At 38.5% G+C, this 27,616-nt stretch overlaps 1 protein-coding gene across 2 annotated transcripts in view; it reads right to left on the minus strand.

Moving 5' to 3' along the window:
- Window positions 1–482: 482 nt before the first annotated feature.
- GRAMD4 (GRAM domain containing 4) overlaps window positions 483–27,616 on the minus strand; it is a 137,657-nt gene continuing 110,523 nt past the window's right edge. Inside the window, exons 6-20 of one of the 2 annotated variants that reach the window (XM_037889086.2) lie at window positions 26,689–26,821; window positions 25,813–25,838; window positions 24,244–24,335; window positions 22,397–22,488; window positions 20,938–20,986; window positions 19,938–20,009; window positions 17,899–17,942; window positions 17,686–17,795; window positions 15,049–15,203; window positions 10,249–10,266; window positions 9,499–9,646; window positions 8,894–8,987; window positions 7,652–7,736; window positions 5,740–5,808; window positions 483–4,459 (exon numbers count right to left, since the gene is read on the minus strand). In XM_037889086.2, coding sequence (XP_037745014.1) covers window positions 4,358–4,459; window positions 5,740–5,808; window positions 7,652–7,736; window positions 8,894–8,987; window positions 9,499–9,646; window positions 10,249–10,266; window positions 15,049–15,203; window positions 17,686–17,795; window positions 17,899–17,942; window positions 19,938–20,009; window positions 20,938–20,986; window positions 22,397–22,488; window positions 24,244–24,335; window positions 25,813–25,838; window positions 26,689–26,821 — 1,289 coding nt within the window. In that variant the 3' untranslated portion in view covers window positions 483–4,357. The remainder of the gene's footprint in view (window positions 4,460–5,739; window positions 5,809–7,651; window positions 7,737–8,893; window positions 8,988–9,498; window positions 9,647–10,248; window positions 10,267–15,048; window positions 15,204–17,685; window positions 17,796–17,898; window positions 17,943–19,937; window positions 20,010–20,937; window positions 20,987–22,396; window positions 22,489–24,243; window positions 24,336–25,812; window positions 25,839–26,688; window positions 26,822–27,616) is intronic. The other variant, XM_037889087.2, reaches the window with a different exon arrangement.

Raw genomic sequence — 27,616 nt, forward strand, 5'->3', positions numbered from 1 at the left:
ATAAAACATTTTGAATGACCATACTTTTAAAAAACAAACATGCATACCAATAGATAGTTACAGTGGGCGGGCTGTGAACTCTTGCCAATTGTAACATTCATGGTGTTTCTTACAGTAAATACAGCCATGTAGAAGGGAATACATCATATTCTCAGGTAAGACCAGAAAATGTTAAGGGCCACCACTGCAAAAAGAATTTGTATGAAAAAAAATATCTGAACAGCATGAAGACAGAAAAATGTTTTTTTTTTTTTTTAATCTCAAACAAGTTATATGAGCTAATTCAATAATGGTTTGTGGATGTAAAAATTCAAGCAACAGCACATAAAACTGCTACTTATAAAAACCTGTTACCTATTTGATCTTCTTGATGGGGTTATAAACATACCAAAAAAATATTTTTTACTAACCTTAATCTGTGGAAATAAAGAAAGACTATGTTCACACTATCTGAAGGATGAAAAGTTGTTAAAAAATACCTGTTAGCACAAAGCATTTGTAGGTTTATTTAAATAAAAATTATAATTTATACAATACTTTTTTTAAACAAACAAGATTCTTAAAAAATGTACAGGCAAATTGTTTCATTATTTCAATTCTTCACACAGTATAAGTCTTTTGTTGAACAAAAGTTACACTGCCAATGCATAATTATTTACAACTTCAAAATAGACAAACTTCAGACATAAAAACTATTTTAACATCCATTCTATTTCAGTGATTAGTAATAGAAATTAAATATCAGCCAAAATTTACAGAATTCGATAAAAACTACCAGTTTTCTTTGCAGGAGTTTAAGTTGCCAAAAAAAATGTACACACGTTCACCTCTTAACTCTCACGTAAAATATCTTCTCTCTTGGTCTGCATGGACAGTAATAAGGTTTTGCTGCTGGCTTTTTGTGCAATGTTGCCACTTATAAGTAGCTCATTTATAGTCAATCTGACCTCACAAGAGTGATAAAGTACAGAAAAACATGATGATGTATCTGAACTTTTCATCAGGAATTTGTATTTAAATGGTCACTGATGAATAATAAATGTGGTAAGTTTTCATCTCCCTTTTTTTCTTGAAAGGAACTCAAACTAACCACTACACTTCTAGGAAAGAAGTTAAACCAATTAAATGTGAATGATCCAACAATAAACCACATACATCAACAGAATTACAACAAATGACAGCAAATGAACAATAGTATGGCAAAAACATCACTTTTTGCTGTCAAAAAGTAACACTTTACATTAAGTGGCACCACTCAATCTTGAATCAAAAGAAGACTATACTGCATATTGTATGCAGGAAGGTAAATTTTAAATTATTAACCTCAGTGCAATTACCCAAGTAAATTATGTATTTGTCACTGCCTCCCAGCATTTCAGGACCCAGGAGAAACAAAAGTGTAGCAATACTCACAAGTAAGAGCACTGAAGTTATTGTTTAGTGCCTTTAATTATGTAACACAAGAGCAGTTACTCTGCAGTAATTCATATAACCTAATGTAAAGTGAACTTTGCAAAATATATACATGAATCTTTAATCAGTTATATTACACATTTTACTCTTTAAAAAAATCCAGTTCATTTTATTTTTATCAGCATGAACCAATGTTGCATTGTAGTTTGCAATAAGTTTACTGCTTTAACAATTTTTTTTAAAATACATATTGTTAAAGTGCAGATTAATTTTAAAGGACAAATCAGTATTAGTAGGACGGTTATCTTTGTTGACCAAACTAAAGTTTTAAAAAAGTATATTTTCTGTAGGAGGATTCTAAGTCTGGGAAGATGGCAAATGACTTATTATTTCTTTTAAAATGAGTCTTGTTAATTGTCCTGGCATCATCAACATAACAATATTTTAGTCTTTCAGGAACCAAAATATAGGACAATTTTACATACTAGTCAGCCAGTCGGGGGGGGGGGGGGGGGGGGGGGCGCGTGTTGGGGGGTAATAAGTGCAGTTACCAGCAATTACACTAAAACCACTGCCTTATGATCAGAGTGAAGGTAAAAATTACACGTGAAAATGATACAAAAATAAGAAAAACCACTTGCTCTGTAAAAAATATAATCTTCTGTTTCTTCAAAAAAATGACAACCTCACAAACACCCAAGGGATTTTAAGACAAACTGAATGAACTATGAATATGACTAAGTTGCACATAACATTAAGCTATATTAATGCTTATTTATTCGCCACTTATTGTAATTCATCTGCCACTTTGATGCTTAAAGGAGGCTTTATAAAAGTCTAACTATATAATAAATTGCTGTTGTATAAATGACAATTTCTTCTCTTTAAATCAAATTGCTTTTTAAAAAAAATCTTCAAAATTAAAAGTAATAGTTTTACTTAAATATAAGCCTGTATATGCCAAATGAATATCTATTTGCCAAATGAAAGTAGCTTCAAAATGGTATTTGGTTAACATCCCTGTTATACAGTGGGTAATTGGATCACCTACCAATTTAAATTATACTCTAAACTTTCAAGGCCCTGGTTCAGGAAAACATCCCTCTTCGTACTGTATTTAAGCATGTGCTGAGGTCCATAACTATTCAGGACATTTGAATACATGATTAAGTGATTTCCTGAACTCAGTGCATGGATATTAATTTTAAATTATTTAAGATGGATTGTGCTACATATTTATACAACACAGAGCTTTAACATGAACAACTTTGTGCCTTAAATATTCAATTGAGTGAGTCCCAATGCACATGAACTTTAAATACAATATGGAGAAATACTGTCATTAACTATTCATATTAATATTAACATTATCTTCACTGCCACTTCAAATAGGTTTCTACAGTTTCAGAGTGCCATTTTTCCCTGGATCTTTGTATTGTTGTTATCCTTAACTGAATGTAACCCTGGAGTTCGTTTAAAGATCTTCTGTGTAATGATGTCCCATAAAACTTGTTTAAATAGAAAACACATGGCTAAGAAGTGTATTGACTTTAAAATCAACACTTTGTAGATCGGCTAACAGAATTATCTTCTTGATCTGTCTTTTGGGAAAGTTTGTGAAATAAAAATACTACTAAATTCAAAAGTGCAGTAGGGAGAAAATATACTGGGGAGCTAGTATACATTCTGCTGTGCCTTTAGGAGAATGCAAATGAAATCCTAAACTCTCAGATGGGCTTTATATTACATGGAATATGCCAAGCTTTCAAAATTTAAAGTAAGACCAATATTATATGCGTTGCCCCTCAATAGAGAAAAACTATGGAGAAGGCAGGCACAGTGTCACTGCTCCATTTGACAAAGTCAGGTTCTATTGTTGGAAAAATGGAATAAAGAAAGGGGAGATCAAAATAGAATAATTTCTTCTGGAAATAATGTCTTCATTTGTTACATTGTCCTGACATTTCTGTTGTAAGGGATTCTCGCAAACCCTCCCCGCCCCCACAATCCCAAATATAAATGAATATATAACATACAAATCTGATCTCAAGTTTTGCTTGGGTGTAATTATTCCAACTTCCCCCTGCATCAGAAAAAGATGGTCATTAAATCTTTTTGCATGAACGTACGTGCATCTTGCTACATTATATGTACAAGTACAATTATTGAGCCCTTCCATGACAAATATCAATAGGAATACAAATATATGTTGCCTAACATTTTATGAACAAAGTTTTGATGCCCTCAGAGAACAAGTAGTTCTTTTCTTCCACTTGGGTTGATCAGAAAAGGAAGGTAAGGTTCCAAACATTTCCTTCTGCTTTGTAATGCTGAATTCACTGTACAAGGAATTTGAAACTATGTATGCACCAAAAATTGAATCAGGTCAAACTGTTCAAAAATAAACCCTTTTATAATACAGAAATCAGCAAGAAAAATTGCCTTAATATCAATATTCTTACCAGCTAATAGTGATATTTCGTAGGTGTTGATACTGGTTTGATAAAGTACCCAATTCAGTGATTGTTGTACTCAAGAAACATACACCAGACTATTGTAATGTGTTTCTACTCATGCAAAAACAACAGACAGTGGGCAAAATTAATCCCTGATGATATCAATGGAGGTACCCAAGGGATGAATCTGTCCCAGTGTCTGATATTTAGGCAGTTCTCCAAGTATCGTCCTAGCTTTTAATGTCAGTAAATAAACATTAAAAGTGCTTAATGTGCAAGGCTAATAGTGATGATAGCACTTTCACTGTTTTTTTACAAAAACCTTAAAAACAAACATGAAGGCATATATAAAATACACTTGATTCATGTAACAGACAGACTATAAACCATGTGACAGGAAAAATTATTGCAAAATAGATGAGGATGTTCAATTATTCACTACCAAGTTGTAAAATAAAGTCTCCTCTAGATCGTCTGAAGATAAGACACTAGCTTTCACTGTTCGATGCTGCAGAGATTATTTTCACATACTGGTTGAAAATGGTCTCAAAAGCTTCATCTCTGTGTACCATGGCACCAAACACTAATGGCTACAAGACAAAAACAAAACAAAACAAAAAATGAAACCAAACTATAGGCTAAAGGAAATCAGAAAGTTTCCTGAAGTCTTTAGAAAAAAGTCTGACCAGGTTCTTTCAAATTAACACCCTTCTCCCCCCTTCCTTTTTAATAAGCCTATCTTAGATTTTTAGGTTTTTTTGGTCCAGTGAAACAAACAGGATTCGAATGGAAGTTATAAGGGGCTTTTTCCTAAAAGTTTAAGAATCCGTTCAGTGTTCGATTCCTAAGAAAACCTCCCCCAGGTATTCCATTTCTATCTCCCATTTTCCTCTGCTAGTGCACTGGATCACAACTATCATTTGCACAGAATGTTCACAGATGTTCTATACCAATTGTTCTATTTCACTTTCCAACTGTTTGGGACCTATAAAGCCTTCCTGATAACCAGAGACAGAGCTTTTTTAAGATAGTCTTAGGATTTCTAAAATGGTGCAGTGGCACTGAGTTTTAGATCACTAGATTTCCAATTTAAACATCCTGAGTAATTAGTTGTCTATTAAAATTATCTTAAAAAAAAAAAAATTTTCAAATGCATGCCCAGGCTCAGCACACTAACTAGCATATGAATCAGAAGGAACCTCTTTACAAGGAAGTAGTTTGATTAGTTATCAAGGTTCAGTAATATTTCCCTGCTTATTAAAATGGCTTTTTGTAAACCTGAAATGCTTATTAAAAACTAAATAACGTTCATGACTTTTTAGTTTATTTTTAGTTTAGTTCTTGGAAAGTCACAACATGACTAAAGCTGGAAAACTTGGTGGATTTCAGCCACGCTTTGGAGGACCTGTCAAAATCATATTGGCCTTCAAACTACCCCAATTATACTACTCTTCAGGTGCACTGTGGACACTGTTACCCCAAGGCACTATATACAGAGAATGTGGCCTCCAGTTTCTAACATGTTTGCAGCAGTGTTACTAACAGCTCCTATGGTTGCCATGAAGAAGGTTGGTAAGAAAATGGTCAATTTAAGTTTGGAGTAAGAGAGCTGTGGGCACCACAGGTGAGGGGATGAAGTAAATCCATTTTAAAACAATGTCAACTATACTATATAATAGATATACTCAGCTTCCAAAATATATTAAACTGAATAAAACATAGCAGAGTGAGAGCAAAAAATTTAAACGTGTACCCCCCCCGACACAAGCTATAAAGAAATGGAGGGCATTTATGTTGCTATTAAAAGAGAATAGGATCCCTGAGCACATGAGGGTGCAGTGCAGCGATACGGACAGAGCAGGCTACTTACTTTTTGTGTAGCTGGTGTTGATACTGCAATACCCATCCCTGATCCTGGGAGAACAGAGAGCACTTTGTACTACAAAAAACAAACGAAGATACTTTACAGGCTGAACAATTACAAAGGGGCATGAAAGAGAATGTGATGTAACCTGTCTACTGTGGATCCTCCCACCCACCTCTGAAGCTTGCCTAAAAGCTGCCTACTTATACTGTTTAAAAGTGTCAGATGTGGCTGGTATATTTGGCTTAAGTTGGTCCTAACTTAAGCCAAATATATCAATGCAATAAGTTTTCCTTGTACTTTTAACATGTTTGTGCACAGCTTGTTCTAAGATCATTGGTGGAGGTCTGCCTCGGCAAGTGCATTAAGGAGTTCACAAACTGATATGATTAAGGTGAAATATAGATAAGTGACAATTCAGAGAATCAGTACGGGAATCATGGCAGGAATCATAGCTTCCTATTGGGCTAAAGAACTCTCATCACGCGAATGCAGTACACTGAAAATCCAACAATGTACTGTACGCTGCCTTTCGTAAGTACTGTAGCAAGAGTGGACCGCTTGAATAGAAACCAAAGCCAAGCAAAAGGAAGTGCCAGCAATAATATTCAAGAATGTAAGTTTCTTCTGTGGCATGTTTTTTGTGGGACTGTTCAGTTTTCAGTCTCTTATTTCCTACCACCTAAAGGCCCCACATGAGATTAAACCCTCATTCTTAATGACGAGAGCTGGAGAGCATCTTTGTCACTGTTGGATCAGTATGAAAGAGGGCAGAGGAGAGAGATTACTGGATTTAAGAAACAGGATTTAAGGAAGTATTTAAAGTAGAGGAAAAGAATACTCAGACAAAATACTGGAGATAGCTGTATGTATGAGAGGCTGGATAAAGATTTGAAATCAAGGGGGAGAAGGGTACGGAGCCGCATTCTGGATGGGGTGGAGGGGGTGAAGCGAGAAGCAGGATACAGTAATCCATAGGACAGGGATTTGGCATGGATCACGATTTTAAGAGAGCAGGAAAAGGGTAAAATTTTGGTGACAAAGTTACTGTGATGACATACTAAGAGACAGAAGAGAGAGTCAAGCATAACAGAGGCTGAGAGTTTGAGATGGAAAGGGCAGTTCACCTGTCAGTAGCGATAAAGAGGCCTCAGGAGGAAAGAAGTTCAATTCTGGAGGGACAGATTGAGAAGGAAGTGAAAGGTAACCTGGGTATATCCCACCTAATCAATTCCCTGCCACTTCAGGGGCCACAGGCCTGGCATGGGGACACCTCAGTCTCTCCTGTTCTCTGGTGCACAAAAATTTACTTTCCCAAAGTAAAAAATTTACTTTCCCAAAGATTGAAATGCTTTAGTTTAACCCACGTTATCAGGCTCAAAACAGGGGATGAAATTTAATGGCCTGTGATATATAAAGGGTCTGACTAGTTGATCTAATTGTCACTTCTGGCCTTTAATTCCATGAAATCAAATAGGGAGGAATGAGGATTTCAGGAAACTGAACTAGAAGAACCCAGTTTCCAACTTAGTTTTATATTATAATCAGTCTTCAATAGGAAAAGACTATTACCAGAGGAATCACCAGAAAAGAACCCTAATGTTTGCATTTGAGCTATTGTGAGTTCAAAGCACGCCATATACTCCTGTAAACATCTTTTGCTGGAAGACTCAAGTTGCTTTGCATTATTTCACATTCACCCCAATTTTGCATTAGGAAAACCCCAACGTTCAGTTAAATAGTTTTATGAATTTGTCACCTTTGCTCAGATGATTGCATATCTACTTGCATTATAAAATCTAAAACCCCACCGTCTGATTCTTAAATACACACTCCTTGAAAACAAAGTAAAATTAGCAATGGAACAGAAAAAGTGAACTTCCCAAATTACTATACACTCAACAAAACAGATACATACCTTCTGAATATCTGTTATCTCCGTTAGTTTAATAACTTTATTTCTCTTAGAAGAGCCAGATTTGGAGCTTTCAAAGCATAAGTAACTGAAGACAAAGGGGGGGAAAAGTGTTTATTTGGTACAATAATCTGAAAACCAAAACTCTTAAAATTCTGCCTTCTTCCAAAGAGCTTTGAAATTCTCTAAATTAAAAACAGCTTTGCAAGGAATTGTGTGAAAAACGTAATTTCCAATTATGATTTTATGTTAAATCAAAAACTTTCATAAATTCCATCAGTTGAACATCTAATTCCTCTGAAGGATCAGTAACCTACTGCATGCACAAATATTTCATACTCATATTCTTACAGTGAAAGTCTATGTAATGAGAACAAACATACAAATCTTAAATGACAGCAAAAGTAGGCCACTGTACTGAAAGTTAAAAAAACCCACTAAATCCATATAACCTCCTCCCCTTCCAAGTGAAAACTAATGAAAAGTTGGACTTAGCTGCACACTACTGTAATGCAGACAAACCTGAAGATGTGCTAAAATAATGCTTGAAATTCTAGATGTTAGAAGAATTATTTCCATCACTAGAGGGCACAGTATACAGATAACCTAGGTTTAGTTCCACGAGGTTCTAATACACTGAAGGAATTTCAGTTTAAGATCCCAAACAGCATTGGTAATACCCATTCAGTGTGTGCGGAGAAAACGGTTTTGATCTTGAAACCAAAACTTAACTTACTCAACTGTATTTTCTGTTTTTAAAGAAGCCATACATTCATTTTTAACGGGGTTTACACAGCACTCAAAATACACAGCAAAACACAGAACATTTGGTAAACTATAATGAGCAACCATTTGTATCGCACTTAATAAAAGTAGCTAGTGCTTTAAATTTTCATAATTTAGTTGTCCCGTTCACCGTAACAAGCGCTAACATACTAAACACTGATGCTACGGTTTCCTCATCTACAAACATTTCGGACACCTAATGCATTTGTTAAATCCTACCATGCTCCAATTTCCAACTGTCCTTACCCTGTACAGTTTCTCTATATGTTTAGTATTATGAAAAAACATTGTACATCCAAATGTCAGGAGGCTAGGTAGTTAAAAGCTTTTCCTATAGGATTACATTTAAATTTGCATTTCATTGTTTAACTGTATTTACAAAACAAAATGAGTTCCCAATAAGTTTGTTCCCCTGTCCTCCCTTCCCAAATAATGTACTGCCAAGTGCCAATGACTTACTTTTCTGTAACATAAAGAACCCCATTCCTAATGTAGTCCGTGGGCATCTTCTTGTCTCTGTTAATCAAGCAGCAGCGCCAACCATTTTCACATACTACCAGAAAATACAATACACAAAATCAAATGTGTCAAGGAAAGAGTTTTAGGAAAGAAAGAAAGATACAAGTTTTAAAAGCAGAGAGATGGCTCCCTATCAATTAGACAGTTCTCCTATAAAAAGCAGCATATTCTGCAAATGAAGCTTCATGTATGTTGTGATTGCAAAGCTTTTGCTCTATAGCCAAACGTGAAAATATTTGTTTCAAAGAATGGGTTAAATTACTTTCTCTGAGTTGACTAAGCATCTTTTGTGGTAATACAAATTTGATAGGGGGGAAGAGACAAGCCAGGCTGTGAGCACTGGGTTCTTTCAGAGAATCTTATGGATAAAAGATTAACTTGATCTCCCGTCTATACCAGTTTAGAGTAGATAATATTACAACACAGTTCATTTCTAAATAGTGCTGGGATATGCAGACAAGGGCCCAGACTTCAAATTACATGTCTGACTAGTTCAAAAGAGTTAATTTTTCCCACGACTGTAACCTTAATATCTGTACAAATACCTGCCAAAGGACGCTCATTTTCTGATAGGTTAAAGACTTCATAGAAATTGCCTCTTTTGGTGGTATGAAAACGACTACTGTCTTCATCTTTGTTTACTCCAGCTGGGGCACCTGAGCCCACACAACTTCTCGATGATGCTGTTTGAACCTGCAGGGAAATAAATTGGATTAATTTGAACAGCAATATTTAATTGCACTCTTTAAATGATTAGTTAATTATTAATTTTAACTTTCATTTAAAGTCAAATTAAAAAGGATAGCTAAAAATAACCTTGAATAGCATTCTTGCTGTCTCCAGCACAAATTGGACTTGGTACAATACCATAGTATTCTTGCTATACCATAATGCACTAATATCCCATCTGAAGATAATTTTTAAGGGGTGTTGGTTCACTGCAATTTTATTCTTTAGACAGATGCTGTCTCATGCCTCCAAAAAACATTCTGCAAGAGGTATCTGTATTTAAATACAGTCTCTGCACACCAAGGAGTACATCAGATTAGATGTGGATATGTCACTGCACACAACCCAAATTAATTTGCTAGGGGGGACTTCCCCACGCCCAGTTAATATATAACCAGTAGCAGTATTTAAGATTTGTCTTCGAGACATAAAAACCAAACCCAGAACACTCAGTCTAAATAAAGAACAAAAAAAGCAAACATTAAAAGCACACACAAAACAGCATCGGCTCATTATGAACACAAATGCCCAAATTGAAAGAAAGTTTTCCACACTAAGATCCATACCTTTTCATGCCCTGACAGCTAGCAGGAAAAGAAACAACAAACACAAATGTGACAGTGACAAAAGAAAAAAAGTGAAATCTATTTAACAGTATCATATACAGAATAAAACATAAATCGAATGAAGCTGCAAGATCTTACTCACATACCAAGAAATTGCACACAATGAATGCAATTTAAAACAAGTTATCAGTGGTTAGAGCACACCATTTTAATTTATTCATATTATCTTAGGGTGGGCTGGCCTTCCAACTTTGGAAGCTGATCTGAATTTCCCAGGCTAACACTCTTAAAACTGGCATGGTTATTACTGAACACTGATGATAGGAATGGAGATTTCTCAAACATGTTCTAAAGCAAAATCAACTTTCAAACAAAGCTCCTAAGTCATTGGATGCTGCCCCATAATAAAGGGCGAGATCCACAAAGCGACTTAGGCAGCTAACAGCCACTTTAGGCACCTAAATCCAACATTTAGGTACCCCCTTTGATCCTTGAAACCCCTACTCAGCTGTCGCCTAACCCTAGTAGGCATCTGCAAAACTTCTTAAGTCCTGATGCCGCCGAACTGCTCTGAATCCTAGTCCAGGTGCGATTCTCAAACGAGGCATTCCCTCTCCTAGTTCACCTGCAGAACCCAATCCAAGGGGCCTGCTCAGAGCACAGGCCATACACAAAAGACAGCCGGGGATGCACATATCGGGAATTTTTGTGGCTAGCTGCGGGGTTCATGATTAATATCCAGTAGCCCAGTGGTTTGGAGTACTCCCCCAGCATACGGAACACAAGTTCAAATCCCCACTCAGTCAGATTTGGAGCAAGAAATTGAACCTGACTCTCCCACATCCTAGGTGAGAACTCTAACCACTGGGCTACTGGCTACAGGGGACCTCTCTCTCATTTTTTGCCAGAAAGGGCTGACCTGGCTTAGGTGCCTAAATCAAGGAGAGGATTCATAGCTGGGAATCCCGAGCACAGGGAGCCATAGAATATTACGGTTGGAAGAGACCTCAGGAGGTCATCTAGTCCAATCCCCTGCTCAAAGGAGGACCAACACCAACTAAATCATCCCAGCCAAGGCTTTCTCAAGCCGGGCCTTAAAAACCTCTAAGGATGGAGGTTCCACCACCTCCCTAGTGAAATAGTGTTTCCTAATATCCAACCTAGACCTCCCACACTGCAACTTGAGACCATTGCTTCTTATTCTGTCATCTGCCACAACTGAGAACAGCCTAGCTCCAACCTCTTTGGAACCCCCCTTCAGGTAGTTGAAGGCTGCTATCAAATCCCCCCTCACTCTTCTCTTCTGTAGACTAACCCCAGTTCCCTCAGCCTCTCCTTGTAAGTTATGTGCCTCAGCTCCCTAATAATTTTCGTTGCCTTCCACTGGACTCTCTCCAATTTGTCCACATCCCGTCTGTAGTGGGAGGACCAAAAATGGACAATACTCCAGGTGTAGCATCACCAGTGTCAAATAGAGGGGAACAATCACTTCCCTTGATCTGCTGGCAATACTCCTACTTATACAGTCCAACATGCCATTGGCCTTCTTGGCAACGAGAGCACACTGCAGACTCATATCCAGCTTCTCGTCCACTGTAATCCCCAGGTCCTTTTCTGCAGAACTGCTGCTTAGCCAGTTGGTCCCCAGCCTATAGCAGGGATTCTTCCTTCCTAAGTGCAGGACTCTGCACTTGTCCTTGTTGAACCTCATCAAATTTCTTTTGGCCCAATCCTCCAATTTGTCTAGATCACTCTGGACCCTATCCCTACCCTCCAGCGTATCTACCTCTCCCCGCAGTTTAGTGTCATCTGCGAACTTGCTAAGGGTGCAATTCATCCCATCATCCAGATCATTAATAAAGATGTTGAAAAAAACCGGCCCCAGAACTGACCCCTGGGGCACTCCGCTTGATACCGGCTGCCAACTAGACATCGAGCCATTGATCACCACCCGTTGAGCCCAACGATCTACCCAGCTTTCTATCCGCCAGTCATCTCCCTCTGCCCCAGAGTTAGGTGCCTAGCTCCCTTTGAGGGCGGGACTTGGCATTTCCTACAAGCTAACTTAGGTGGCTCCCCGCTCAGTTTTCTGACTTCTGAGAATCCCCTTCTTGAGTGCGTGACTCTTCCCATGCATTGTAAAGGGAGCTCAGGCACTTAAGTAAGGGCTCTGACTTCTGTCTGCAAGCAGGGCACCTAAGAATTAGGCATTGCAAGTCTTGTGGCGCTTTGTGGATCTAGCCCAAAGCCTGAATTCTGACAAGGCAGCGCACAGCTGAATTTGGAAAGCTTTCTTGCACTTTATTTTCTTATGTCTTGACTGGTAGCACAATGCACAGTTCTACAGGCTGGCATTTCTCACAGAAATTACATATGAAGGGCTCCATTCTCATTCTCATCACCCACATGCATCACCAGCTGGGTAATGCACACATGCCCGACATGTGGGTGCAGGATTGAGCCCTTAATCTATAAAGAGACAATCCTGGGAAGGGTTGACTACCCTTTGCTGCTTCTGATTTCTCTGTAAGTTCATGGTACTCTCAGTATTGAGCCCTACAAGATGAAAAAATTCAAAACGAATGACATCTGTGCACTGAAACTGAATCAAGTTTTACAAAACAGCTAAGCAGACATGGGCTATTTATCATCTTGCCTTTAGGGTTATTGTAGTACAAGGATGCCTCAGTGGAAAAGGATAGGAAAGAATAAAAAAGCGGTAAAGTGCAAGTCTTACACTCGTAGTACATGGACTGTATTATATCCTCATTCTCAGCCCCTTGCTTAAGGAGCAAGCAGCTGGTTTAATGTTAGCACTACTTTTAAACAGAGCATGAGTCCTCCTGTCAGAGATTCAGAAAAGTCTTGAGTCATGAACATTTTATCCCCAGTTAAGGATTGTGTGGAGAGTAGATGGGTTTGGGATAAAGTTGGCTACCACTTTTGGTTTCATTCAGTAATTTTACAGATTGGATCCATAGCCAGGTTCGTTAAACCTGACAATGCCTCTCTCTACGAGTGCTAGTGGTTAATTTAGAAACCAGACACTATCAAAGTGGGGAAAGCAGGGGGCAGGGGAGGAATCACATCTATTGGAAAATATTGTACTTTTAGAAAACTAGTATTTTAAAAATCTTTCAGATAACAAAAGAGATAATACTGTTCTTTAAAGGTTGATTATAGTCCTATAAATCAGTGGTTCTCAATCTGTGGTCCGTGGATGCCTGAGGGTCCGTAGATTATGCCTAAGGGGTCAGTGAAAGGTTGTCATTACCATAGAAAAGTGATTTTCAGACTGTGGTCCGCAGACCTGGAGGTCCGCAAACTATGTCTACGATTTCCAAAGGGAAATCCATTTGAAATTTTTTAGGGGTCTGCAAATGAAAACAGGTTGAGAACCACTGCTATAAATGATTGTCAAAGTACTCAGATATTACAGTAAGGAGCACTATACAAAATTCTAAGATAAAATTCTATTTCCATCTAGCTCTATTTCATGTAAGCATTCCTTGTAAGTACATCTTCAGCAAAGTTTTACTGAGCTTGGCAGTGTTCACAACAAGTATGTGGAAAAGCATGTTGCATTCCAACTTGCTTCATGAATCAGCAAAGTTATTGTTTCTTATTCCAAGAACTGTACTGCTAGTAATTATGTACAAAGCAGAATAAGATTGCAGTTTATATTAATGGTACATGTATCAATAGTTTATAAAAGAGTTAATAATGTTTTAATAAATGGTTAATCAATTGTTAAAGCCCAAAATGTTGAAGGCTCTTTATGACCATGGGTTTATACTCATCTACCATGCTTTTTACTGAAGCACTTATAACCATCTCTATAAGACATACTACTTATATCTAGCATTCTTACAACCATCTATTAATCATTTATTAAACTAAACTATTAAACTTAAACTATTTATTATCCTATGGGTACTTTTAAGTGTCACAGTGATTCTTTATCTAGGTAACCCAAATAGCACATGGTAAATAGGCCTAATGGCCTGTGATGGGATATTAGATGGGGTGGGATCTGAGTTACCCAGGAAAGAATTTTCTGTAGTATCTGGCAGGTGAATCTTGGCCATATACTCAGGGTTTAGCTGATCGCCATGTTTGGGGTCGGGAAGGAATTTTCCTCCAGGGCAGATTGGAAGAGGCCCTGGAGGTTTTTCGCCTTCCTCTGTAGCATGGGGCCCGGGTCACTTGCTGGAGGATTCTCTTCTCCTTGAAGTCTTTAAACTACGATTTGAGGACTTCAATAGCTCAGACATAGATGAGAGGTTTTTCGCAGGAGTGGATGGGTGAAATTCTGTGGCCTGCGTTGTGCAAGAAATCAGACTAGATGATCATAATGGTCCCTTCTGACCCTACTATCTATGAAATAGCACATTGAGTATTCACTTCTGGCATATGGAAAAAAACCCTTGTTTTTACTTGTGATGTAAGCAAATTTCTTATGGAAATACAGATTAATATGGATACCTATATGTTATTTTTAGTAATTTTTCTGGTTATAAACATTAGAACCCCCGAACCCTCCACCCTTTTTTTCGTTTTAACTAAAAGAAAATTCTTTGTCCACAAAAAAGCAAGTCACTTGATGAATACTGGGACCCTGGATTTAAAAATAAAGACACGTCAGACTGCCATTGAAGTGTAAACACTGAAATTAGGTGTAACAATTACCCCTCCCTCAATGTGCTCTAGTCACTGGGGGGGCGGAGAAAAAAAAAAAAAAAAAAAAAAAAAAAAGAAGTGGACTTTGCCTGATATGTAAAAACATGAAACTTTACTTACCCGTCTTGACACTGTAGCATTAGACCTTTCTTTGAGTTGAGGATCTGTAGGCAAATTTGTCCAGATGATATAAGGAGTATCATACTTAGCTCGAAGTCTTGGGCATCGTTTGAAGATAAAATCAATAAGGAAAAACTTAATTCCAGCATAAAGTCCTGAACAATTGAAAAAAATCTGTTTTTAGCAAACACAGTAACTGGCATTAAGATTGTCAGATTTTCCATCACTTTTCCATAAAGTCCATCTATAAACCATATTTTTGCAATTATATTTCTAATCAATGTTGTATAAAAAAATATAGCACACCCACATACACACTTTCATCTCACAAAAGTAATTTAAGTGGAGAACGTGGGAGCTACAACTGCAAGATCTCTGCAGCTATAATTTTGGTTTCTTTGCATAAGTTTAGTATTTAATGCTGAGAAGTGTTAAAAAAAATTCAAACATCCATCTGCTGTTTTCAGAACAAAACCGAGAAATATGAGAGATGCCCTTTTGCCTATTTTTCTATTAAAACAGTAATCCGCTATAATAATCTAAATAGTAACAGAGAGCTCTTGGACAGCTGATTATGTCCTTTTATCTTACACAAAAGATCCTCTTCCTTTATGCTAGGTTACTGAACATATTTCAAACCTCTAATCTCTTAACAGAGACTAATGATTTTAAAAGGAGTCTTCAGAGTGAGTGAAATCTCATTCTGAAAGCCATTGGAAAAAAAATTCCAGCCAGTCAATTCAACCAGCATATAAAGTGACCCAATATGTGTAGTAGGTGTTTAATCTAATGCAGCAGTGTAAAGTCAATGCCACATTTAAAATATTACCTACAGTTTAAGAACTGCACACGACAGTCACAAGCTTCATTACAGAGACATGGTAGCAGGGGTGCTGGAACAATTTGTATAGTGGGGGAGCTGAGAGCCATTGAACCAAACTGTAAACCCTGTACATAACGGAAACCACTTCAAGCTGGGGGGTGTGGTAGCACCCCTAACACTCCTAATTCCAGCATCTGTGCATGGTGGGCACTCCTAATTCGTAGGGCATGGTTACATGTTACACAGAAGAGGCTTTTCTCTCCTGACTTCTCATTTCAAAAACACCCCACCTCGCCCCCCCATACTTCAGAAGCTTAGTATACTGAACGCAGCAGCCAAAAAGCATCCTTGGCCACTGCTCACACAGCTTTCCTTCCTATTCAAACCCTCTACTGACTACCCCTGGCCAAACCAATCAAATATAAAGAGGGACAAATGTAAAGGGACAACTTTGCCCCTACTATTATTGTTCATTATGTCCTCGTTCTACCAACGAGGTCACTGCTCTTTTTTTTCCCAAATATTCTCAGCTTCATGACTTCTTCCCTGCTGCCCGCCATGCCTCACACTTACATCCCAAGTTGCCACTGTTTTACACACTTCCTGAAAATCTGAGAGGTCTTCAAACTCTAACCCAGTGTTTTTCAAACCGTGGGTCGCGACCGAGTACTGGGTTGCCTCGCTCTGGTCAGCACCGCTGACTGTGACGTTAAAAGTCCCATCAGCGGTGCTGCCCAGCTAAGGCAGCCTACCTTTTCTGACACCGCGCTGCACCCCAGAAGCAGCCAGCAGCGGGTCTGGCTTCTAGGCGAGGGGCCATGGGGCTCCACGTGCTGCCCCCGCCCTTAGCACTGGCTCCGCACTCCCGTTGGCTGGAAACTGGCCAATGGGAGCTGGGGGTGGGGGGAGGAAACAGTGTCTGCAGGAGAGAGTCGCGCTTCTGCCTAGGAGCCGGACCTGTTGCTGACTGCTTCCAGGATGCAGCGTGGTCCGCGGTGCCAGGAGAGGTGGGAAGCCTGCCTGTGCACCTCGGCTGCACCACTGACCTGGAGCTGCTGGAGGTAAGTCCGAGCCCCAACCCCACATCCCAATCCCCTGCCCCAGGTCTGAGCCCCCAAACCCGGAGTCCCTTCCTGCACCCCAAACTCCTCACCCTTGGCCCCACCCCAGAGCCTTCACCCCCAGCTCAGAGCCCTGACCTCCCTCCTGTACCCCAACTACCTGCCGCAGCCCTAAGCCCCCCCCCCAAACCCAGAAGCCCTTCCTGCATCCCAACCCCTCCATCCCTGGTCCCACCCCAGAGCCTGCACCCCCAGCCCAGAGCCCTAACCCCCTCCTGCACCCCAACCCCCCAGCCCTGAGCCCCTCCCCCAGAAACCCCTCATACCCAGCTCTGCTGAGTCGCGGGCATCAGCAATTTTCTTCAACTGGGTCCCCAGAAAGAGAATTTGAAAACCATTGCTCTAACCCATGTCAACAGCACATCATCACCATGCCTATTTTGTACAACGTCCCCCACTTCCCAAAGTTACCATTCACTAGCTCTCCTGGTACATTGTCTATTCTGTCTTCTAGACTGTGTGCCTCATGGGGCAGGGACTGTGCCTTTATTCTGTGTATCTTACACAGTGCCAAGAACAATGCTGCTGCTTTAGGAAATATGGTGCTTTAATGTATGGACTTAAGTTTTGAAGGAAGGATGACATTATCAAAACATTTTCTTCTTAAACTGGATGGTATTTCAAGAAACAAACTCTAAAATGTAAAGAGCTACATCTATCCTATGATATAAACATCATATATGTAATTTTTACCCATTGCAAGCCCTATAATCCTGTAGGGAAAGAAGCAGGATGCAATAAAAGCTGCCCATAGAACAATATATAGCTTCTGTGTTATTTCTGGCTGGACCCACATGAACAAGCTGTAAAAACAAAACAGAAATAATTGTTACAGCATTTTGTTTTCAGCTGGTCAGAAGTTGTTCAAATGGTTTATTTAGGAGAAAAAGAAAAATATAAACTTACTTCTTGATTTTTTCCAATATGTCTGCCATTTTGCCAAATAGGTTCTGCATTAAAAGCAAGAGACAGTTAATTTGCAATATACTTTTTGCCTGCAGAGAACTTTGCTTTCCACCAGTTTCAGTTATTTTCTATGTTAAGTGATTCTTGAAAGCCAACCACTTAGTTTCTCCTGGCTTTAGTTAAAAGTCTAGAGAATTATGAAATATGCACTATTAACAACATGCATGTTTTCCCTTTAAAATTTATTTAATCAGCATTCAGGGGATTTCCATTTTGTTGTCTACCTCGTTCTTCAATTTCTGACCTATTAATCACTGGTTATTTTAAGAAAGTGGAAGGAATTGCTTAACTTTATTGTTACGGCTGGAAAATGCGTGTGTCCTGGTCGTAGTTTCAGAATAATGGAGAAGTCAAAAGACAAACTACGTAAGTAGACAACACGTCAAATCTGAACTAATAGGTTTTCGATGGGACTAGAATTTTGGGAAGTCGTTATTGTAAATGTCATGGTTTGACCATTGGCTTCTTTGGTTTGGAGTCAGAACCCACCTCTCTCATGAGGGTGGTGGATCTATTTGAATGGTACACTCTTTGAAGCAGATTGAGCCTGTTAGATTCTGACAGCTCTGATGAAGAACACTGTTTATCCAATACGTAACCACTCTACTGATGGCCTAGTAGAATTTTCTAAAGATCATTTTTCCTTGACCCTTGCTATTGAGGCACCATAAATTACATAGTTTTCAATAGATCCCACATTAGGCTCTACTAAACATACTGAGGGCATGGTCTCTGACTGTTGTGGGAGAAACAGATAAATAGTACATTGATGTTGGCATCAATGATAACAGAGAAGGATGAGGGTCTGTGAGGAGAGATGAAAAAAGACAGATGTGAATAAATGAGGGGCAGAATTACACAGGAACTGGAAGACAGACAAGAAGCTTCAACTTGATGCAGTAGGGGAGAAAGTGGGGGAGAGGGCAGAGGCATTCAAGGTATTGTGAGAACAACAATGAGCCAGGAAAGTTCTTAGCAGCCATGCTTTGTACAGAACAGAGGGGTTGATGCAGGTGTCAGGGAGGCCAGGGAAGTCGCTGGAGATGATGAGGGCATGAATGCGAATTTTAGCTGTTGGGTGAGAAAGGATGTCAGACCATAGTGGTGTGGATGAAGAGGTAGTAGAATTTGGAGACTGCTTGGAAGGTGTTGGCTGAGGAGGAGGAGGGAGGAGTTGATGATTCCCTTCAGGCTTAAGTTACATGACAGATGGTAGTGTGTTCAACAATCACAGAGAATGGGGTGAGCACAGAGGCTGTGGGATGAAAGATAAGGAGTTCAGGTATGATCAATTCAAGATGATGGCAAGACATTTAGGAGGAAATGTCAGACTCCCTAAATGAAGCTGCATGTCTGTGTCATCTCAAGATTACAATACTGCAACATGGGTCTACATCTTGGGACCATTAGCTACAGTTAAATAAAGCTAGTGCAGAATGCAGCAGCTCACTTATTAATCAAGTTTTCATAAAGAGCACATTGCACCAAGGGAGCCCAGAACAGAGCGTGAAAGCATATTAACCACGAGGTGGCATTTAAAGTGTTGGTTTAAGTTATTAACTTTCCCCAGGAGGCCACCTATTTCCAGCTTTTTTTAAAAAAAAATAAGGGATGGTGGTTGAAGATGGTGGGCTCTTATAGGGGGTTATTATTTTACTATTCTGGGTTAATATTATTGGTCTGGATGGCCAGGAAGTTCACTTGCAGCAGTTTGTATGTTGGATTTTATTTCTTTTTATAGTTTATTTGAAGTTTTCTTATCTACTTCAGCATGCGGTTTTCATAAAATCGAAAGCGGCTTAGCATGATTCCTACCTCTCCATTACAGGGTATTTCTTTTAAATATATAAGGGTACAAGAGATTACGAGGTAAATTAATTTGTTCTGACCCATTTTCACACATTGTACACTACGTTCTTTCAAGATGTATCCTCTCTTCATTCAGGAAACACAGACGAAGTCTGAGTGGAGTACAGTACCTGTGCTTTTTGTGCCACATCTAGAACAAGCTGAAACTTTTCTGACACTGTCAGGTCTTCCTTTGGAGGTTCCTTGGACAAGACAAAAAAAAATCCAATTAAATATAACTTTCAGCTTTGTCACTGCTCTTTATATTTTAGAAAACTGCTAGTGACAAAAATAAAAATATTTAATATACAATAAAGCCACCGAGTGTACATTCTGTATCCTAAATTTACTACATTCCACTTACGGGTTTTAGTTCTTCTGTGGCTAGCCATGATTTGTATTAGCAGTAGCTAACAAATTGCTCTCCTCTGACCTAGACAAATGTTGTGCAAATTTGTTGCCCTTCCTGCTCTAGATACTAATCATTTACATTTCTGTTTAAAAACTATTTAGTAAAGTTGTATGTCTAGAAACTTATGATAAAAATAAATATCTTTTGTCATTTAAGACCACAAGGTTTTCCCTGGAATCCCAAAATCCTCAATACATCTTACTGAAAGGTGTGTCATTCAAATAGCTCTTTATCTATTATCAACAGTTGTTCCCAGAACTCTTGCAGATAGTGTAAATTTCTGGGCTGTTTTTTATTAATTTTCACATGCTGAAAGCTACTGACAGCTTCACGCTGTTACAGTGGACTTTCAACAGCAGTATAAGCAAGTTTCCTGAACTGAAAAGTCCATTGGATTCAACTGTGAGACTTATATCAAATCTCAGTTTAAACCAGAAATTCAATTTACACTTTCATTTATGACACTGCCAACGTTTTCCAGTAAAAAAAACAAACAGAAAAAAAACAAAACAAAAAACAACCCACAACCAATGCTGGCTTCGAAAGTGCAAGTAAGAAAGACCAAAGAGTGGCAATAGCTGTGTATTTTTACATCCTCCCAAACTGAATGATGAAAAATGGGAAAATCCTCTGAAAGGACAATTTTCACATAGGCATTTCTGTGTGTGTTTTGGAATAGCATTACAACATGCAGTGCAAAATGAGGATTAAAGACTTACAATGGGCTCAGAAACTTCAGGCACAATGCTCCACTGTATTCTCCAACCCCTAAAAGTCAAACAAACAAACTATGTAGATATCTCTTCTCCACAAGTCTACCAAGCAGGGTTTAAAATGCTTTTCTGCAACCAACACTTATGTGGCTTTAACAAAATAATGATGTTTTTAAATATCTATGACAGGGTAGCTAACAGTGTCCTTTCAAATCTACACACACATTCTCTCTCCAATAACCAGTCACATGGCCTTGATATTTCAAACATTTTACACGGATTTATGGCAATGAAATGATAGCCACTTGTATGTTTAGAATAGACATCAACTGTTCAAAATCATCATTTGTGCTGGGAGTTCTATTTTAAAAAAATAAGCACATCAACCCCTTTCTGACAATAAGCAGTAATTAAGGAATTACAGTATTGTTCCATAAATATATACTAATGCTGCACAGGCCATTTGCAACTGAACCATCAAAGTTTATATTTTTCTTCTTAATAACTGAATAATTATACATTATGGTTCCAAGTCGGCACTGGTTTAAACAGATGAAGCTGTCATGAAGTCACTGGAGTTGCACACCCCCACACAAACTAAATTTGACCTGGTAAGTTCTAATTAGAAAAGGCTTTAGTGCAAGGATCTGAGCTTTCCCCCTTCCTCTGCAGAACTGTTGATATATATTATAGCTTGAAATAAGTGATCAGTATTGGAAGCGAGACTTTGCACTCTTAAGAGTCCTAAGCCTGACACTGAGGTTTTAGTAGGAAGGATTTTTCATGACTCTCAGGAAATGGACATTTTCAAATACCTCAGTTTCTCAGAACAGTCAGCATATACTGTATTTTTAGGTTTCTTGTACAAACAGATTTTATATAGGGGCTGAGTTTTACATTTACAACAAAAAATGCCATGACATCTAAGAGCAGGAAGCCTAGTTAGGTTTAAAATTGTGAAAAAAATGAAATATCTTTTCATTAACATTTGTATCCAAGTTAAAATATTAATTCAACCTGTGTTATGCCTGGATGAAAGAAAAAGTTCTTTCTATAAAAATGTGAACAGGCTTCAGCCTGTAACGTGCTGCTCTCCAATCGCCTCCAGTACTCCTGGAAGATGGAAACTGGCTCCTTTGGGGGATTTTACTATAACAATAAATCACTGCATTAAGTGAGTGAATGTGCAGCATCCCTTATGGCGACCTGAGTCATTGCAAACCAAAAGTATTACTTACAAGGGTGATAGATCTTTATGACAACAACAAGACTAGTTTGGATTCTATGCCTTTTCATATTTGTCATAGCTTTAGAACCACAAATTTATTTAAACCCACATTTTAACCCTTGCTGATAGCAAAGTTAACAGCTTAAAATTATTTCAGCGTAAGAACAAAATAAAAGCCTGTAGATAAATTAAGTTACACGAATGGCTAAATCCTTAATATTTAAGCAAAGTAAATACCTGGCTATGAGGTAATTTAGGGATAACCTCAAAATTGCTAAAAATAAGAACATAGGAATGGCCCAGCCATGCCATACAGCATTCATGTAAATCTGCAGATAAAAAAGGAAAGAGTTGCAGATTACAAGCTAAATTACAATGATTTGCATGAAACAATACCTGAGCTGTGTTACTAGGTACACTGCTAAAACACAACTCCCCAGGCTATTAACACTTAAGGGTGTGAAAGCACCCCTGTGACGGATGAAAACACAGCAGATTCATACACCCAGGGTCAAACATTAACTAGGAGATTCAGTCAATCACAGTGAATTGCTACTTCAGCAGCCCTGAGCTGCATGCATGGCAGATGAATCTCTCATAGTCGCTTGAGCACAACAATAACAAAAAGTCATTAGATTAACAGAATTTAAGACAGCAGGGGCAATATTATGATCATCCAATCTGACCTAGCAAGGCCACACTAGCAGTGAGTCAGAGTGCTGAGTGGAAGTCAGGGTAGTTCTAGCGACTGGGCACTTGAGGGAGAGGAAGCAGTATGAGCGCCAAGATACTGAATTGTATTTTATTCACAGAAGCAATACTCCAATGTGTCACCAAGTTTAATACCATTCAGGGGAAGGAAAAGTGAGATGTCTAAGAAGAAAGGGGAAAAAATTATTTAGCACTCGCATAACAGATTACACTTCAGAAGTGCTTTACATACATACATTACTCCTCTCACCACCTTTGCAAAGGCCACTTTATGGACAAGTAACATAGTAAGGTGTTCTACTCGAAGCCACACAACAAGACAGTGCCCAGCCAGTATCAGGACTAGCAGCTCCCAGATAAGGCTCTTCTATATATATAGCAGACCACGCTGCTTCTATATAAATCACTTTTCAGATGAGAAGCAAGAATTTGTGAGATGAAGAGATGAAAGAGGTGGATAGAGGTTTGGGAAAAGGGGTGTAGAGGCAGTGTTAGAAGGGGGTAAGGGAGCCCAGAACGGAGGTGATTCTTTTTAATGTTCCTTGATTGGTGTATTAAAAAACAGTATTAAATCAGCAGCCCATGTAGACTTACGGGGTTACAATCAATGAAAGTGCAGCTGTAACTACATAAAATAATGAAACTTCACTTGCATGTTTTAGGATATTGCTAGAACTCTTCCATTCAGTTATCTGTAATTTATTTTTAAATTAGAATTTAGATTTTTCCAACATATTTTAAATTAGATGTGGTGTGGATAAAGTGTGCCACACAGACAGATCTAGAGACCAAAGTTCTGTAATTATCCACAGACAAAGCAGTACAAGTCCTCCTCACAAAACTCTCACCAGTGTACATCAATTCTAGTTCAGTCTGTATGCCTATTCCCTGGGCCTCCCTTCTGACAAAGGGCGCCAAATTAATGCAAACTATGTTGTTATGGTGGGGGTACTGACAGGAAAGACTTTCATTTGATGTGGAACTGTCCACCCTAGGAACTGGACTGAGATTGATAAGATATTTCACAGAGGAACATCAGTCAGATGATTGGACACATTTTCCGGGGGGCAGGGAGGGAGTGGTGGCAAGCGCAGGCACAGGATGATATCCCACTAGGCTGTAAACCATTGCAAATATGGAAACTTTTGTTTTAATATCTGACATTGTTAAAAAATGAGCAAAGAATCCTAATATTAAAAATAGTTCTGAAATAAGAAAAATCATTTTAATATAGAACAAAATTACACTACACTGTTTTGACTTTGCCATGTTTGCTAATGCTGAATTATAGTAGACACTTTCAAAGAATGCCACTAGGTGATGGCTATAGAGTTTTCAACCGTTATTACACCTGGAAGAAAAGGATAACTTACAATAAAGGCAATAGCAGAAGTGTAGATAGAATACCAATCTGATAAGGCAGAAAGATTCTTCACAAAATTAGTAACAGGTTTGGCACCTCTCTCTAGGCAGAAGAAAAAAACAAATGTGGTAAATAATTAACAGCAATTAAATCATTTGTAAAACAACAAAAGTAAATTGGGAATAATCTGAGATCTTTATTGAATGTTAAAGACAGATTTATGGATTGGATTACATACATTTTTATTTAAATGCAAGAGCTGCCCAAAATCTCAGCGCCCAAATTAGTTAAAAAAAAAAAAAAAAAAAAAAAACACACACAACAAAAGAAAGACTTCAAGATTACTGAGCAATTAAAGAGAATCACACTCCCACAAACTAAAAAGGTTTTAACACAAAGAAGTACAAATATGATTTGAACTGTGGTTTAGATCCTTTAAATACTCTTCTCCTTCCAACCCTGTACCCTGTTGATGGGCCCAGTCTGATCTCCTGTCGTCCTTAGTCAAGACTCCTGTTAACTTCCAGGAGTACAGGACAAGGCCCTTAATTTCTATTGCTCAAAATTCAACTATCCCTGCTATGCCTTCCATGGGAAGTTCTTAAACAACCAGGGCTAGATTTGCAAAAGGGTAGCTCTAAGGACCAACATCACATCCTAAGGATTGCATGGAACTAGCTGGGAGGGCGATAGCACCAGAGGAGCTCATTGGTTTAATTGCTCTCTACAGCAGCTACTGTCAACAGTGCTGTACTGCATTAAGATGGCTGCCCAGCCTTTGCAAGACCCTCAAAAGAAGTTAGCACTGCTTGCCTTCCTTTGTACCTAGGCACAAGGAGTCTGGATGGCTTAGGGAAATCTTTACAACCCCTTACTTAAGTCAGTCAGTCTAGCCCTCACTGCTCACCTGAAGGAATTAAGAACTATTCGGATCTCCTACGTAAATATCAAGGGTGCAATCTTACATTTTTTACTCAGACAGGACTCCCCTGAATTCCTAATAAGGAGGACAAGCCATAGAATAGTCTCCCAAAGCAAATGATGGAAGCAACACACGATGGTAATTTTACTTTAAAAACTAGGCTGTACAAAGCAGTAGGATAGATGGAAACAATGAAGTATTCCTCCTGGTCAGTTAGGGTTCATGCCTGCAAACTTTTACTGACTCTAGAAGGCCTCTATCTCTGCTCATAGTTCCATTAACTAAGTGGTAGCAAGGGTATGTAAGATAGGCTTTCAGTCACCCAGCTCTGAAGAGTTAAGTTTCACCAGACTGGGTATTTATTCAGCATACCGTATTACAATTTTTATGGGAACGTCCTGTTTACTTAGAGCTTAACAAGGGAATAGCTTCTGCCACTATTTAATAATGTGGCAGACAGCATCATCCCTGGTGTTATACTCCTTACTTAAGTTACTATCTACAACAAAGATTAATTCAAGGCTTCAGAAATGCTTCCACCTATAAACTGACAGAAGAATTTCTCAGGACTTCTGCATGTTTATATGCACAAATATTAAGTTAAGTGATAAAAAAATCTGATTTAATGTCAAGACAGTGATGTTGCTGGATACTTACTTAATCTTCTCATATTTTCAGTTAACCTAGAAAAATATGGATAATACAACATGATGTTAGGCAGACATTAAGCATTTCAGTGCAACTCAACATACCTGTACTTCTGTTCTAGTACAATATGTACAGCACATACATTAGACTGCATGTGTATCAATGGTGTAAAGCTACTCTCAGCTGCCAAAATGCATTTAAAAATGAATTACAACTAAGCCCTATCTGATATCAGATCAAAACTGAAGCCAAAACCAAGCCTAATGAGGTACTTAGCCTCAGTGCTAAAGGAAAACTTTTCTTGCACCCTGCGGACCCAGTAACTAGTTTATGGGTATGTCTACACTGTAGCTGAAGTATACTTTCCAGCACGACTAGACAGATGTGCTAGCCCTGCTTGTGCTACCATGCTAATAATAACAGTGTAGCAAGGAATAGCATGAGTGGCAGCTTGGGCTAACCACCTGAGTACAAAACTGCCTGGACCCTCAGGCTGGCCACCCAAGTATGTACTAAAGTTGCCACCTGTGCTATCCCTGGCTACTCTGCTATTTCTGGAGTGCCCAGCTTGAGCGGGGCTAGCACCTGTCTGTTTACCCGAGCTGGAAAGCACACACAGAGATGCAGCGTGGACATACCCCAAGTCTAATTTCATTCTAGACATGCAGAAAAATATGGGATTTCAACTCTCTGCTGTTAACACTAATTTAGAAGCATACATACAGAGCCAAAATTAGCCCTGCTTCTTCAACTTCTATAACTTTTTATACAAATATATTTCCTTACATGTATTTCATTATAGTAGAATCATTTGTGACAAGTTTTATGCTAGTTTATTCAAAAAGAAAAAACAAACAAACAAAAAAGTTCTACAAGTATTTTTACCTTCTAGCGCTAAGTGGCTCTTCAGTTTCCACTGTGTTTTCCTCCGGCTGAAATCTGAAGTCTTCAACATACTCCCCAAATTTGTCATAAAACCACTTCTGGACTCTTGAACACATCATCTGACTGCGTTTATCTATAAATCCGAACAGCATGTTTTGTATGTTAGACAAAAAACAACTTTTGAAAAATCAACTGAAAATAACTCATTTTGTAACATGCAACTAGAACTGCTCCGGATCTAGTTTTTCTTTGTAGTTTAGTGGCATTCTTTGTAAGTTATCACCTCCCTCAAGAACCCCACTGCAGATTCCAATGGGATTGAATGGTTCCTTCTCCACCAACTCTGGAAATTAAAAACAATCTAGAGCCATCCACTTTTTTAAATTAACATGTGTCTCCTGGTCTTTAAGGAGAAATATTACAGTTAAATGTAGATGCTTCTAGATAAAAGTTTTATTAAAAGTAGCAGTAGTTCATCTAATTTGTATGTTTCTTCTGGATTGCTTCTCTTTCAGATACTCTGCCAATTATATACAGTAGGCAACTACAGGCCAGTAAGTCTAATTTTAGTACTGGGCAAATTGGTTGAAACTATAGGAAAGAACAGAATTATCTGACACATAGATGAACATAATTTGTTGAGGAAAGAGTCCACGTGGTTTTATTTAAAGGGAACTCATGCCTCACCAATCTATTAGAATTCTTTGAAGGGGTCAACAAGCATGTGGACAAGGATTATCAAGTGGATATAGTATACTTAGATTTTTCAGAAAGCCTTTGACAAGGTCCCTCACCAAATGCTCTTAAGCAAAGTAAGCGGTCATAGGATAAGAGGGAAGGTCCTCTCATGGATTAGTAACTGGTTAAAAGACAGGAAACAACAGGTAGGAATAAATGGTCAGTTTTCAGAATGGAGAGAGATAAATGG

Source organism: Chelonia mydas, chromosome 1, assembly GCF_015237465.2.
Source record: "Chelonia mydas isolate rCheMyd1 chromosome 1, rCheMyd1.pri.v2, whole genome shotgun sequence".
In the NCBI taxonomy this organism is placed as follows: Eukaryota; Metazoa; Chordata; order Testudines; family Cheloniidae; genus Chelonia; species Chelonia mydas.